Source organism: Carcharhinus amblyrhynchos, chromosome 6 (genome assembly GCF_965287045.1).
Source record: "Carcharhinus amblyrhynchos chromosome 6, sCarAmb.v2.hapA, whole genome shotgun sequence".
NCBI lineage: Eukaryota > Metazoa > Chordata > Chondrichthyes > Carcharhiniformes > Carcharhinidae > Carcharhinus > Carcharhinus amblyrhynchos.
The window spans coordinates 54391751-54406904 of record NC_137329.1 but is presented as its reverse complement, the minus strand read 5'-3'; the positions used below and the strand labels follow the sequence as shown (position 1 = coordinate 54406904).

Here is a 15154-nt window from a genome sequence, read left to right as displayed (position 1 = left end):
AAATGTTTGACAAACGCATTGAGGAAAGTTGTGCTCTTTTCATGGTGATGATCTGACAAATGGCATAACATGATTGCCACCGTGTCATCCCAACTTTTATCTTTTTTTAAAACAAAACATAACTCTGGACTTGTTGCAAGTTTGTTCTAATCTTCTGTTTTATTTGACAGTTGGACATCCCAAGCAAATATGGTAGACCTTCACAAGGTGAGCTGGATGATTATCAAAGAGGATCCAGACAGCCTTTGAACTTGACTCGAATCAGTTTGCCCTGGAAACCAGAGGTGAGGATCAGAGAGGAAAAGCACATAAAACTAGTTCAGTATCTTCAGCAGACAGATTTTTAATTGAAATAAGACATGCTCCCCAATGTTGTTCCCTCTAATCTGTGGAGCCAAAGAATTATCAAATAAATTCAAAGTAGTTTTTTCTTGGAAATTGATATTAATTTGTAATTTCTACACTTACAATCTACCTTTTATGGCAGATGCTGCTCTATAATGCTATGGAGCACAAAAAAAAAGCAAGTCACTGGCATTCTTCCAATGTGTTCAGGAGCTGATAAATGAAATATAGAAAACAATGTCAGTAGCTGATTTGGAACAAATATTCACTAAATCTGACCAAATAGGAAAAAGCTAATTCAGGAAGGCCTACTGAACGACACACCAATCAGGCAATGATAAGGCTACTTGTGGGCCTTCCCTTGGATTCAAGACCCCAGGGGAAGATGTCCCACCCAGCGAGAGCAGCCAGCTAATCAGAAGCTGGCAGCTCTTGTGCTCAGCAGTGCCACTGAGGTGGCTGTGGCAGCTGCAAGAAGATCTGGCACCAGAGTGCCAGGACCATGTAGGACCCAGGATACAGGTTAGTAATGTTGCAGGGAGGGATGTATTTCACTGAGTGTGTGAGGAGGGGGGTGAGGGTGGGCGGTGAGTGGGTGGGGGGCGGCACAAGGAGAGTGGTGCAGGAGGGTCAGAATTAAAGGTAGTGATGTGGCTTTCAGCAGTCTGTCCTCTTTTCAATATCCATTCGCTCCATCAGGTACTGATTTTCTTTGACCAGGGAACCTCGCCATGACCTGTACAGGTTCACTAGTCGTGTATTCTGTATGATGACTGGCCCACTTGCAATTGGGTTAATCGCAGCAGTGGCAGGATGAAGCTCTTAAGTAGCAATTAAATGGCCATTTTAAGTCTTCTACTGGCAACAGGGTGGGAGCATTGACCATAGGCCTTCCTGTCCTGGAGGCGGGAAGCTGGTAGGGTTGAGGCACACCATCACCCTGCCCAAGTTAATGCTTTTTCCACGTGCAAGCTTGCCACATTTGAGAGCAGAAGATTCCATCGGTTGCCGTGTGTATAAAATCTCAACCTTCTTACTACTCCACCAAAGTGTATTGTTCAGTGTTTTAAAACAAACTGAATGTTTTCAGCATAATAAAATGGACTTCCAGTCGCAAAACATCTTCTGGTGACTCCTTTGTCTTCCATAAACCTTATTTCTTCCAATAGGTTATCTGTCTTCAGCAGCGCTCTGCTTGGCCTGGCAGCACCTGTTGTAGGCTATTTTCCTAACATTTCTTTGTCTGACCGACTCCGAAAGCCTGAGTCTGAATTTATCAAGACCAGCTGCTTCCTCCTTCCTATCCAGGTGTTAAAACTTACACCCTACTTTTAATGAGTTTTGACTTGAGTTCCTGGATCTATAACAGCAGGTAATGTGGGTTTGCCAGATTTAGCAGAGCGGTCACATCTCTCTCTCCAAACTACTCCATTTACCTTGAATTAAACCTTGATGTAAAAACATAACCAACTGAAGTCCATCTTTCGTAACAATATATTTTCCAGAAGATTCTTCTCAGGCAGTTCAACAATCTGCAATACTGGTGTAAACAGTCTATTTATAGACTTCCTGATGCATGATTGATGATCTTTAATTAACCTTTAAGGCCAGGTTTTTGTCTTCAATGCCTAGGTATCTGAAGGGAGCACCTGCGACAAACGCAGAGACAAAGTGCGCACAATTCTCCATCATTAATTTTAAAGGCTTGGTGCTCCCAGTGGGAGAGGCTTTTATGCTCAGGTATTGAAGAAGAAAAGCTCAATCACAGAGTCTATGTGCTGGTTCAAATAGTCCGTCATATTGAACTGAAGCTACGTCTTGAAGAACAGCTTTGCCATATATATTTCTCATCTGAAGGGCTTCAGCAGTGATAGTTCAAAGAAAGAATGATGCGTCCAGATCGTGGAATCATTTCATTAATTGCTACTTGCCTGGGCCTGGCATATCAGCTCACTTGTAAAATTTTATAGTAACTTGGATGAAGCTTCTACACTGTGGCTCATGTTGCAAACAACATTGTGAAGAATAGCAACGAATGACTGCTTCATCCTAATGAAGTTATTTCTGATACATGTTCTGTTTTGTATATTTAAAAAAACAAATTTCAGATAGTGGATATTGCTGTCAAGGCAATTATTGCCCCTTATTTGCCAAGGAAAGGTGATTTTGAACTACCTTCTTGAACCATTCGAGGTGGTTGCTACAATACACGTGAAGCGTTTACTGGACCATTTCAGAGTGAGCCCCATTGGTATGTGAACGGAGTCACCAAAAGGTAAAATCAGTTCTTGTTTCACAACAATTCAACACTTGTACTGTTACCACCTTTTTGGAGCTGAATGGCATTTTGCTGGTGCCGGGATCACCCCTCACCATGTGGGGAGGACACTGCATTGGAGACAATATTCCAGCAGTTTCCTGGTACAAGGGGCTTTCTGCCTTCGCATTTGGAGGTTCTGTTGTCCAAGGTGGGTACCCTGAATGGTACCACAACCCTGAGGGCAACTGATGGAAGGTTCAGTCCTCTAATCACCAGATTACTTCTTTGCTTCCACAGAAATGTTTTTTTGGAAAATGGAGGTGCACTGTCATTATTCCTGTAACCTTAGGAGCAGTAACCTTGCACTGGCAATGCTGAAGCTGTGGACTCTCTGGGCTCGCAGTGTAGAGAGGTAATCTTGTTTAATTGGATGGCAGACTTGGCGGATGCCAATTAAGAGACGGCCCACAAATTTTGTGCTGATCTTGGGAATTAAGCCATCAATAAAATCCTGCCTATGGTTTCTGGATAACTAGTCCAGTACCACAGTCAGTATCCTACAATTCCAGAGATCCATTGTTATATAAAAAAAACTAAATTAGTTTTCAATGTGATGAACAATAAGAGCTGCCTTCACAACTAAGGGCTAGATTTTTACCTTTAAGGCAGAAAACTAGAGTAAGGAAATTTTCAGTCTTAGTAGAACCATCTCTATACAAATAGCCACTGCACCCACTATATTCACTCCAGGGAGGCGGGGAAAGGTTCAAATTGGACCTGCCAAACCTGGAAACAGTTTGGATGTGGCCATAGAGGAATGTCGGTGAGTATGCTTGCCTGTGTTCGCTCAACCTGGTCCCACTTACATGAAAGGTTGTTAGTCCCTCTAACCTTCACATTCTCTCAACTCCACCACTTCCCGTATCCCTCCTTTACCACACCGCAACACCGCCCCCCCCCCACCCCCGCCGCCCCCACATTCTGCATCCCTATTTATGCAGTAGGCACTATAGATCTAAGAGTCAAAAAATACTGTAACAATCTGTTCCTGTTGATTCAGTTCACTGCCTCATTATGAATTTTTGACTGAACACTAATGACTGGCTAGGTAGGGGTCTGTTTTCACAGGTGGAGGTGGAAAGTTTGAGTTGATTTATTAACATCACTATGAGTTTATGATAAATTATTATTTTTTTGAACCATTTATGTCAATGTATTTTTACTTGGGCACGGTTAAGAGGTGTGAAGTGAGGTACAGCTTTATAGGATTGTAAGAGCAGCAGTTTTCTTCAGGCAGATTTTTGAATTTTTTTTCTCAGTGCATTTAAAAAATTTACAATTGTTACATGGCTTCTTGGTTCTATAGTGCATAGGCATGAAGAGGGTGTGTGCACGCGTGTGTGCAAGCATACATGTGTGTGTGTGTGCAGCCACAATGGAACAGGCCAGGTTAAGAGTTCAGGGGACGGGGTCATTCCTCTCTTCCTTAATCAGACTGCCGATAATTGCTATACCGGGAACAGGGGTCAAAATCCCAGAATCAGGCCCTTCGCAACACTTTTAAAGGCCGCCAGAGTCAACACGACTCTACAAAAAGCCAGCCTTAAGTGTCAGATATGTGGAAAAATGGGATACCTCAATTCCTTTAATCTTAATGGTGAAGAAATGAGTTCCCACCTGAAAGATATTTATTCCCAAATAAAAATCTGTAATCAGTAACAATTGCAGGTGAAAAATAATAAACTAAACCTGTCAAGTGCTGATGGGAAAGAAATCAGGAATGGAAAGAGGAAATTGGCAGGATAAGCTGAAGCCCGTGGTTACCCATGGAATATTCCCAGGGATAACGTGGAGGTAAGAGTAGGTTTGGTGCAGCTTGGTTGGGCAAGGAATTCATTGAGTTAACATGCTGATACAGCTGATGAATGGTTTAGGGCCACATTGCACAGGGGTTATGGCAGCTGGAGAGTAATAAGATAGAAAGACATGAGTGGCATTGATGGATAGAGTGAACGCTGAGTGCAGTTTTAACAGACAGTGAGGAAAGTTAATCAAATAAGTGTTCAGGTTCAATGATCAGTCTGAGGATTTGAGTTTGGTAGCGGAACTGGAGATTTCCTGGATCAAAGGATTGGTCGACAGTGGGCCAGAATCTACTGACAGCTTCTTTCAGTGATGAAGTAATTGTCTCTGTTATTCACCTTTAAAGGATCAATCCCAATGGAGCTGATCCATCAAAGGTGAAAAGATAGAAAGAAATGATATTGATTACAAGATTGGCACGAATGAAGAGTCATTTCTTTATCAACAAAGAGCCCAAATCCAGCAGGAAGCATTGAGTTGTAATTGCCCTACCCAAAAATATTGATGTCACTTTTGCCTTCAGTGTGCTCAAATACTATCAATGATCATTTCACATCAAACTAATTTGGAATGAGTTTGATGGTAGATCAACTGTGCTTTGCCATCTTGGGCATCATATATATGGAAATGGCAAAAGGCATTTGAAGACTTTGAGTGTATTCAAAGCTGTCAAGTACGCTCAACACGATCCAATGTGCTCAGCAACCTGCATTGAAAAATAGAAGCAAATTTATTACTTAAATAATATCTGAATTTATTCAGTCATTTTCATTTAGATCAAAATATCATTCCGCCATACAGTATGCTTAAGAGCACCTATCAGACTCCATCAATTCTTAATTAATTTTAATCTCGAAGTCTGCACTTTCCACTTAACTACTCCGCAAGTCTTAGGGTCTAAAATCTTGCCTCCAATCTCCCCTCCCCACCCAGAGCCTCTAGGTCTAAACTCTCTCTCTGTTTCTCTCCCCCAACATCCAATCTCAGGGTTTAAATTCCACCCCACGCCCCTAAGTTCATATGAATTAACAGCAGGAGTAGGCCTCTCGGCCATTCAATTCTGCTCTGCCATCTAACGAATCCATGGCTAATCTGATTCTAACCTCAACTCAAGTCCCACTTACCCCTGTACCTTTCAGTCCCTTGTTCATCAGGAATCTATCTACCTCTGCCTTAAAAATATTCAAAGACTCTGCTTCCACCACTTTTTGAGAGTTCCAAAGACTCACGATGCTCAGAGAAAAAAACATTTTCCTCATCTTGGTCTTAAATGGGTGACTCCTTAATTTTAAATATGACCGTAGTTTTAGATCTTCTTTCAAGAGGAGACTTCCTCTTCGCATCCACTTTGTCATGATCACCTAGGATCTCGTATGTTTCAATCAAATCATCTCTTAGTCTTGTAAACGCCAGTGGATATAGGCCTAGCCTGTCTAACCTTCTTAATAAGCCATCCTGCCTGTTCCGGGTATTCGTGTAGTAAATCTTCTTTGAACTGCTTCCAATGCATTTACATATTTCCTTAAATAAGGAGATCAATACTGTATACAGTCCTCCAAATATGGTCTCACCAATGCCCTACATAACTGGAGCATAGCATAATCTCCCTGAATTTTGGATTCAATTTCGCTTATAATGAACAAGATAACATTCTATTAGCTTGCCTAATTACTTGCTAAATGTGCAAACTAACCTTTTGCAATTTGTACTCTAAGATACCCAGACCAATGTGCATCTCAGAGCTTTGCAACCTCTACCATTTAGATAACATACATTTTTTATTTTTCCTGCAAAATTGGAAAATTTTGCATTTTCCCATATTATAATCCATTTTTCCTTTTCTTTGCCCACTCACTTAACCAACCTATATCCCTTTGTACCCTCCTTGTGTCCTCTTTACATCTTATTTTCAAACCTATCATCAAGTCAATAGTAAGTTTAACAACCATACCTTTGGTCCCTTCATCCAAGTCATTTATATCATTTGTACAAAATTGAGGCCCCAGCACTGACCCCTGTGGCACAGCATTCGTTATATCTTGCCAACCAAAAAAAGACTCTCTTATGCCTAGCCTATGTTTCCTGTTAACCGGCCAATCTTTTGTCCATGCCAATATGTTACACCCTACAACATAAGGTACGTAAGCTTTTATTTCTTTCTCATGTTCCTCAGTCTCAGGGTCTAATCCACCACTACCAACATCTGTCCCCCCACTCCCCGCCTTGCTGAATGCTCACCCATATGACTCCACCACTCCCTCCCTGAATAATCATCTCACTGCCAGCACTATTGCTGCTTCCACAGTGGCTAAAAAGCTGTGCCAGGACCAGCCTCACCAACACTTCTGGTTCTGGTTAGACCTGCAAACTGAGCTCCAGTATGGGCAGGGTGTGGAAAGAGTGATTAATAGATTACAAAGAAAAACAAATTTACTTTATCAAAACAGGTCAAAACAGAGTCTTTTTTCTAAAGTTAACTAGGATCTTGATTTTACCATCAAATTGCAAATGTTTTCAGGCACAAAAACTAGGTAAAGTTGTGCGTTGAGGTGAGTAGTGCAATCCGCACTTCCCTCTGCGCTGGTCCCCCGCCCCGTACCAGGGCCTGAAAATGGCCACCATCGGGACATGCCTGAAATGGGTATGACAGCCATTTAAATGTATTTGCATGCATTTAAATTGACTTAATGGGCTGCACGCCCAACCTTATTGGCACTTCCCCTTTTACCACCGCATTCACCCATCCAGAATTAGTGTGAAACAGACATGATGCACAGAAGTCTGATTCGGGTCCTCCAGTTAGTGAGGCGGTAAGTGCCGAGCGTCTGATGGCTCTTTGCTTGAGATCAGTGAGGGGGAGCGGGAAGCGGGGTCCACTGCCACTCTGACTGAGATCGGTTGAGGAAAAGGGATGATATCTACCACTCTGCCTGAGATCAGTGAGGGGGAACATAGGAACTCGGAGCAGGAGTAGGTATCTGGCCTCTTGAGCCTGTTCCGCCATTCAATAAGATCATGGCTGATCTCTTCTTAGACTCAGTTCCACTTACCCGCCCGCTCACCATAACCCTTAATTCCTCTACTGTTCACAAATTTATCTATCCTTGCCTTAAAAATATTCAATGAGGAAGCCTCAACTGCTTCACTGGGCAGGAAATTCCACAGATTCACAACCTTTTGTGTGAAGAAGTTCCTCCTCAACTCAGTCCTAAATCTGCTTCTTACTATTTTGAGACCATGCCCCCTAGTTCTAGCTTCACCTGCCAGTGGAAACAACTTCCCTGCTTCTATCTTATCTATTTCCTTCATAATCTTATATGTTCCTATAAGATCTCCCCTTGTTCTTCTGAATTCCAGTGAATAGAGGTGTAGTCTATTCGGTGTCTCTTCCTAAACCAACCCTCTCAACTCCGGAAGCAACCTAGTGAATCTCCTCTGCACCTCCTTCAGTGCCAGTTTCCTTTCTCAAATAAGGAGATCGAAACTGTACACAGTACTCCAGGTGTGGCCTTACCAGCACCTTATACAGCTGCAACAAACCTTGCCCTTTTTAAACTCCATCTCTAGCAATGAAGGACAAAATTCCATTGGCCTTCTTAATTACCTCCTGCACCTGCAAACCAACTTCTTGTGATTCATGCACAAGGTCCCACTGCACAGCAGCATGCTGTAATTTTTTACCATTTAAATAATAGTCCATTTTGCTGTTATTCCTACCAAAATGGATGACCTCACATTTACCAACATTGTACTCCATCTGCCAGACCCTCGCCCACTCACTTAGACTATCTATATCCCTTTGCAGATGTGCAGCATCCTCTGCACGCTTTGCTCTGCCACTCATTTTAGTGTCATCTGCGAATTTTGACACACTACACTTAGTTCCCATCTCCAAATCATCTACGTAAATCGTAAACAATTGCAGTCCCAATACTGATCCCTGAGGCACACAATTAGTCACTGATCGCCAACCAGGAAAACAACCATTTGCCCCCACTCTATGAACATAAGAAATAGGAAATAGGAGCAGGAGTAGGCCATCCAGCCCTTCGAGCCTGCCCCGCCATTCAATAAGATCATGGCTAATCTGTCGCTGCTCAGTTCCACTTTCCCGCCCTCTCCCCATAACCCTTAATCCCCTCTCCTATCAAAAACCCATCAACCCGCGTCTTAAAAATATTTAGCGAGGCAGCCTCCACCACTTCAATGGGCAGAGAATTCCAGAGATTCACCACCCTTTGAGTGAAGAAGTTCCTCCTCAACTCCGTTCTAAACCGCCCCCCTTTTATCTTGAGGCTGTGCCCCCTAGTCCTACTGTCCTTTCTGAGCGGGAAGAGTCTCTCCACCTCTATCCTATCCATCCCATTCATCATCTTATACGTCTCAATGAGATCTCCTCTCATTCTTCTAAACTCTAACGAGTACAAGCCCAGTTTATTCAGCCTCTCCTCATAGCTCAACCCCCTCAACTCCGGTATCAGCCTAGTAAACCTCCTCTGCACTCCCTCCAAGGCCAAAATATCTTTGCGCAGGTGCGGCGCCCAAAAATGCACACAGTACTCCAGTTGCGGCCTCACCAATGCCCTATACAGCTGCAGCAAGACCTCCCTACTTTTATATTCAATCCCCTTCGCTATGAAGGCCAGCATCCCATTCGCCTTCCTGACCACCTGCTGCACCTGCAAGCTGGGTTTTTGCGACTCATGCACAAGGACCCCGAGGTCCCTCTGCACCGTCGCCTGCTGCAGTTTTTCGCCTCGTAAGTAATAGTCCTTCCTACCATTTTTCCTACCAAAGTGGACCACCTCACACTTGCCAACATTAAATTCCATTTGCCATTTCCTGGCCCATTCGCCCAGCCTATCTAGATCCTTCTGCAGACTCTCCACACCCTCCGCACAATTTGCCGTTCCCCCAATCTTGGTGTCATCAGCAAATTTCGACACCCTACACTCGGTTCCCTCCTCCAGATCATCTATATAAATGGTAAAAAGCTGAGGTCCCAGCACCGACCCCTGGGGCACTCCACTAGTCACCATCCGCCAATCCGAATAGCACCCGTTGACCCCCACTCTCTGCCTCCTATTTGACAACCAATCCTCTATCCACGCTAACACCCTACCCCCAACTCCATGTCCCTCGACCTTCTGCAATAACCTCTTGTGAGGCACTTTGTCAAACGCTTTCTGAAAATCTAGAAAGACCACATCCACTGGCTCTCCTCTATCCACCGCCCTAGACACATCCTCATAGAACTCCAGTAAATTTGTCAGACACGACTTCCCTTTAATGAAACCGTGCTGCGTCTGCTCTATCAAGCAATTCCCTTCAAGATGCCTCGCAATTTCCTCCTTAATGACAGATTCTAACATTTTACCTACCACAGATGTTAAACTAACCGGCCTATAATTCCCCGCCTTTTGCCTGGCACCCTTCTTAAACAACGGCGTAACATTAGCCGTTTTCCAATCATCCGGCACTTCCCCGGAATCCAGCGATGTTTGGAAAATAACCACCAAGGCATCCACTATCACCTCCGCCATTTCTTTCAGAACCCTCGGATGCATTCCATCCGGTCCTGGGGACTTGTCCACAATCAGCCCCTCCAGTCTGTCGAGCACCGCCTTTCTAGTAACAGTAATGTCATTAAGACCCTCCAGTCCTACCACCTTTCTATCGCTAACACCCGGCAAATTATTCACGTCCTCCTCCGTGAAGACAGAAACAAAAAAGTTATTCAATACCTTAGCCATATCCCCATCCCCTACCACTAGGTCCCCTTTCTCATCCTCTAAAGGACCAACATTCACCCTAGCCAGCCTCTTCCTTTTTATATATTTATAAAAACTCTTGCTATCCTTTTTTATATTAAGCGCTAGCCCAGCTTCATAGTTTCTCCTACCCTTCCTTATCAACTTCTTTGTCAATCTTTGTTGACATTTAAACCTCTCCCAATCCTCTTCTCGCCCACTACTCTTAGCTACTCTAAATTCCTCCGCTTTTAGTTTAACACTTTCCTTCACCTCCTTCGTTATCCACGGCTTATTACCTCTCCTCTTACTATCCTTTTTGACCATCGGAATAAATTTCCGTTGAGCACCAAGAAAGATCTCCTTAAAGATCCTCCACTGCTCCTCAACAGACCCTCCCTCCAACGCGCTCTCCCAGTCCACATTCGCCAATTCTTCTCTCATCCTACCGTATTTCCCTCTATTCAAACAAAGGACGCGTGTCCGGGAACCCACTTTCTCCTCCTCCATCTGCACCAGAAACTCCACCATACAATGATCACTCTCCCCAAGAGGATCCTTCACCACAAGGTCCCTAATTCTACCCGCTTCATTACATAGCACCAGATCCAAGATAGCTCGCTCCCTCGTCGGCTCCAACACACACTGTTCGAGGAAACTATCCCGGCAGCATTCCAAGAACTCTTCCTCGAGCCCCCCATGTCCAACATGGGTCGACCAATCAATATGCAGATTGAAATCCCCCATAACTACGGCCGTCCCATTCCTGCACGCCACACTTATTTGCGCGTTAACAGCCCGCCCCACCTCCAGATCATTATTTGGGGGCCTATAGACGACACCCACCAGCGTCTTCCTCCCTTTGCTGTTCCTAATCTCCACCCACAACGATTCCACCCTCTGCTCCTTGGCTCCAATATCATCCCTTGCTACCACCGTGATGCTATCCTTAATCAGCAGAGCTACGCCCCCCCCTTTTCCCTCCTGTCTATCCTTCCTAAACACTTGATAGCCCTGTACATTCGGCTCCCAGTCCCTGTCACCCTGCAGCCACGTCTCTGTAATGGCCACCAGATCGTATCCATTTGTGTCGATCTGCGCCATCAGCTCATCCACTTTATTCCGAATGCTTCGTGCATTCAGATAAAATGCTTTCATCCCAGCCTTCACCTGGACCCTATTTGCCGCAACGCCACCAACTATACTCACGCCCCCTACTCCCTCTATTATTGGGACATCCTCGGCCTCTTCCCTTACATGTACACTCTCCTTAACTTTAGACCTCGTAAGGTCACCTACCCTCACACCCTCCCCCCCCCTAATTAGTTTAAAGCCCTGTCTACAGTCCTCTTTACTCGATTCGCCAGCACTCTGGTCCCAGCACGGTTCAGACCAACCCCATCCCTCCCGAACAGGTCCCACCTACCCCAATACTGGTGCCAATGCCCCATAAATTCAAACCCATTCCTCCCACACCAATCCCTGAGCCACCCATTCACTTCCTTAATCATGTCAACCCTACGCCCATCTACACTCGGTTCAGGCAGTAGTCCAGAGATAACCACCTTGTCGGTTCTACTTTTTAATTCCATTCCAAGCTTTTCATACTCCCTCCCCAGATCCTCAGTCTGCATTTTGCTTACGTCGCCGGCACCCACATGTACCACAACGACCGGATTCTCACCCTCCCACTCCAGGTTCCTTTGCAGCCCAGCTGCGACATCCCGTACCCGAGCACCAGGCAGACAACACACCCTTCTGTGCACTTTGTCATTGTGACAAAGGACAGTGTCAATGCCCTTCACCCCACTATCCCCAATCACTACTACGTTCCTTTTCCTTTTCTCTTTGCCTATGTCCTGCTGCAGCACTGTACCGTGTGCAGCTTGCTCACCAACCTCACCTGCCTCGTTCTCGTCCAACTTGGAAGCAAGAACCTCAAACCTGTTATGCAGATTAAGAGGCTGAGGCCTCCGCTCCTCACCCCCCTTCCTCTTCCCAGTAGCCCCCTCTTGTCCCTGACCCTTAGAGTTAGCCAGTCTAGGGGGGGTGGATGTCACTTGCACCCCATTGACAATGGCACCCTCTCTCCCCTTGATGAGCCTCAGTGTCTGTAGCTCAGACGCCAGCTCATTTACCCTGAGCTGGAGCTCCTCCAGCAACCTGCACTTACTGCAGACATGGTCACTGGTATGAACCCTAGGGTCCACCAGTTCCCACATCATACAGAAACCACACATCACATGCCCCTCCATTATTTACTGTTGTAGTTTTGAAAAAAATTTTTTTTTTTGTTTTTTTGTTTTTTTTTGTTTTTTTTTGTTTTTTTTTGTTTTTCAAACCAACTCACCTGGCCTTTTTTCCTTCCAGCCCTTTTTGATATTAAGCCCTAGTAGCTCACTCTGCTTCCCTCTCACTCCGCTGCCCGCTCAGACGCTGCCCGCTGTCTACACCAGGCCTCCTTTTAAACCTGGCGCTGATTTAAATCTGATGAACCACAACTGCCTGCTAACCACTCCCTCAGAATTCTTAAAGCAGTAAATACAATAAATAAATGCTTTAAAAAGTTCTACAAAGAACAAAGTGCTTTAAACTTATTTTAAACTGGTTTTTAACAGGTAAAATCTTAGCTGTCTCTCTGCTCCTTCACTCGTCTGCTCCAGCAAACAATGGAAGGATTTCTGTTAGTTAACCAATTCTCTATCCATGCTAATACATTAACTGTAACACCATGCATGTTAACCTTATGTAGCAATCTTTGGTGCGGCACCTTGTCAAATACCTTCTGGAAATCCAGACACACCACATCCAGAGGTTCCCCATTATCCACTGCACATATAATGTTCTCAAAGAATTCCAACAAGCCAGTCAAACATAACCTCCCCTTCATGAACCCATTCTGTGTCTTACCAATGGAATATTTTATATTTCGTGCCAGGCAGCATGATAGCACAGTGGTTAGCACTGCTGCTTCACAGCTCCAGGGACCTGGGTTTGATTCCTGGCTTCGGTCACTGTCTGTGTAGAGTTTGCACATTCTCCTCGTGTCTGTGTGTGTTTCCTCCAGGTGCTCTGGGTTCTTCCCACAGTCCAAAGATGTGCGGGTTAGGTTGATTGGCCATGCTAAAATTGCCCTTAGTGTCCTGAGATGCATAGGTTAGAGGGATTAGTGGGTAAATATGTGGGTATGGCATGGGTGGGATTGTGGTCGGTGCAGACTCGATTGGCCGAATGGCCTCTTTGTGTAATGTAGGGATTCTATGTCTTGCTTTTCTTCCTTGATTATAGATTCAAGCATTTTCCCTACTACAGAAGTTAAGCTAACCGGCCTTTAGTTATGCGCCTTTTGTCTACCTCCATTTTTAAACAGCGGCGTCACATTTGCTATTTACTGGTCTGCGGGTCTTGTGAATTTTGGTAAATTACCACTAGCGCATTTACTATTTCTCCCTTTCTCTTTTAGTACCCTGGGATGCATTCCATCAGGACTGGGAGACTTGTCTACCTTTGGCCCCATTAACTTGCCCAACACTACCTCTTTCATGACAATGATAGTTTCTAGGTCCTCACCTGCTATAGCCTTCCTGTCATCAATTTTTGGCATGTTATTCGTGACTTCTGCGGTGAAGACTGACACAAAATACCTGTTTGATGCCTCAGCCATTTTCTCATTTCCAGTTATTACATCCCCCTTCTCATCCACTAAAGGACCAATGTTTACTTTAGCCACTCTTTTTCATGTTATATATTTATAGAAACTTTTGCTATCTGTTTTTATATTTTGAGCTAGTTTACTCTCATAATCCATCTTACTTTTCTTTGTAGCTTTTTTTGTGGCTTTCTGTTGACCTTTAAAGATTCCCCAGTCCTCTAGGTTCCAATGTTCCTCTAGGTTCCCACCAATCTTTGCCACTTCGTATGCATTTTCTTTCACCTTGATACCCTCCTTTACTTTCATAGATATCCATGGCTGATTATCTCTTTTTCTACGATCCTTCTTTATCACTGGTATACAAGTTTGCTGAGTACTGTAAAAGATAGTTTTGAAAGTCCTCCACTGTTCCTCAGTTGTCCCACCTTAAAGCTTTTGCTCCCAGTCTACCTTAGCCAACACGTCCCTCATCCCTTTGTAGTCTCCTTTGTTTAAACAGAAGACAGTGCTTTCGGATTTTACCTTCTCATGCTTCATCTGTATTTTAAATTCAACCATATTACGATCACTTCTTCCAAGAGGATCGATAACTGCAAGATCATTAATTATTCCTGTCTGATTACACAGGACCAGATCTGGGATAGCTTGCTCCCTCGTAGGCTCCATTACATACTGTTCAAGGTAGCTATCGCGGATACATTCTATGAACTCCTCCTCAAGGCTGCCTTGTTGACCTGATTTGTCCAATTGATATGTAAATTCAAATCCCCCATGATAATTGCTGTACCATTTTTACATGCACCAGTTATTTCTTTGTTTATTTCTCACCCCGTCATGATGTCATTATTTGATGGTCTGATACCCCTGGATATTTAACTCCAGTCTTGATCATCCTGCAACCATGTCTCTAATGGCTACTATATCATATTCGTTCCCAATGATTTATGCCGTCAACTCATTTACATTGTTTCGAATGCTATGAGCATTCAAATAAAGTGCCCTTATGCTAGTTTTTGTACCTTCTTTTTGAATTTTAACACTTCCATTAATAACATCTTCTGAGTTGTTCTTCCTTTTTAACTTTTTTCCTGATTTTTGATGTAGTTGGAACATTCTCCCCACATTTTGTCCTTGCACCCTACTTCTCAGACTTCTTACATAGGTTCCCATCCTCCTAATATATTAGTTTAAACCCTCTACAACCGCTCTAGCAAACACTCTCCCTAGGACACCGGTCTCAGTCCTGGGTCTGCTGCCGCTTTGGGGCCTGTGATTGGTCTGGGT

General features: G+C 44.2%; 1 protein-coding gene across 1 annotated transcript in view; it reads left to right on the top strand.

The window, feature by feature from the left end:
• The window catches only part of LOC145343931 (N-acetyl-beta-glucosaminyl-glycoprotein 4-beta-N-acetylgalactosaminyltransferase 1-like), a 720751-nt gene that overhangs the window by 382904 nt on the left and 322693 nt on the right, over positions 1 to 15154 (top strand). Inside the window, exon 3 of the mRNA XM_080190473.1 lies at positions 171 to 284. Within this exon, the coding sequence (XP_080046599.1) occupies positions 171 to 284 (114 nt within the window). The remainder of the gene's footprint in view (positions 1 to 170; positions 285 to 15154) is intronic.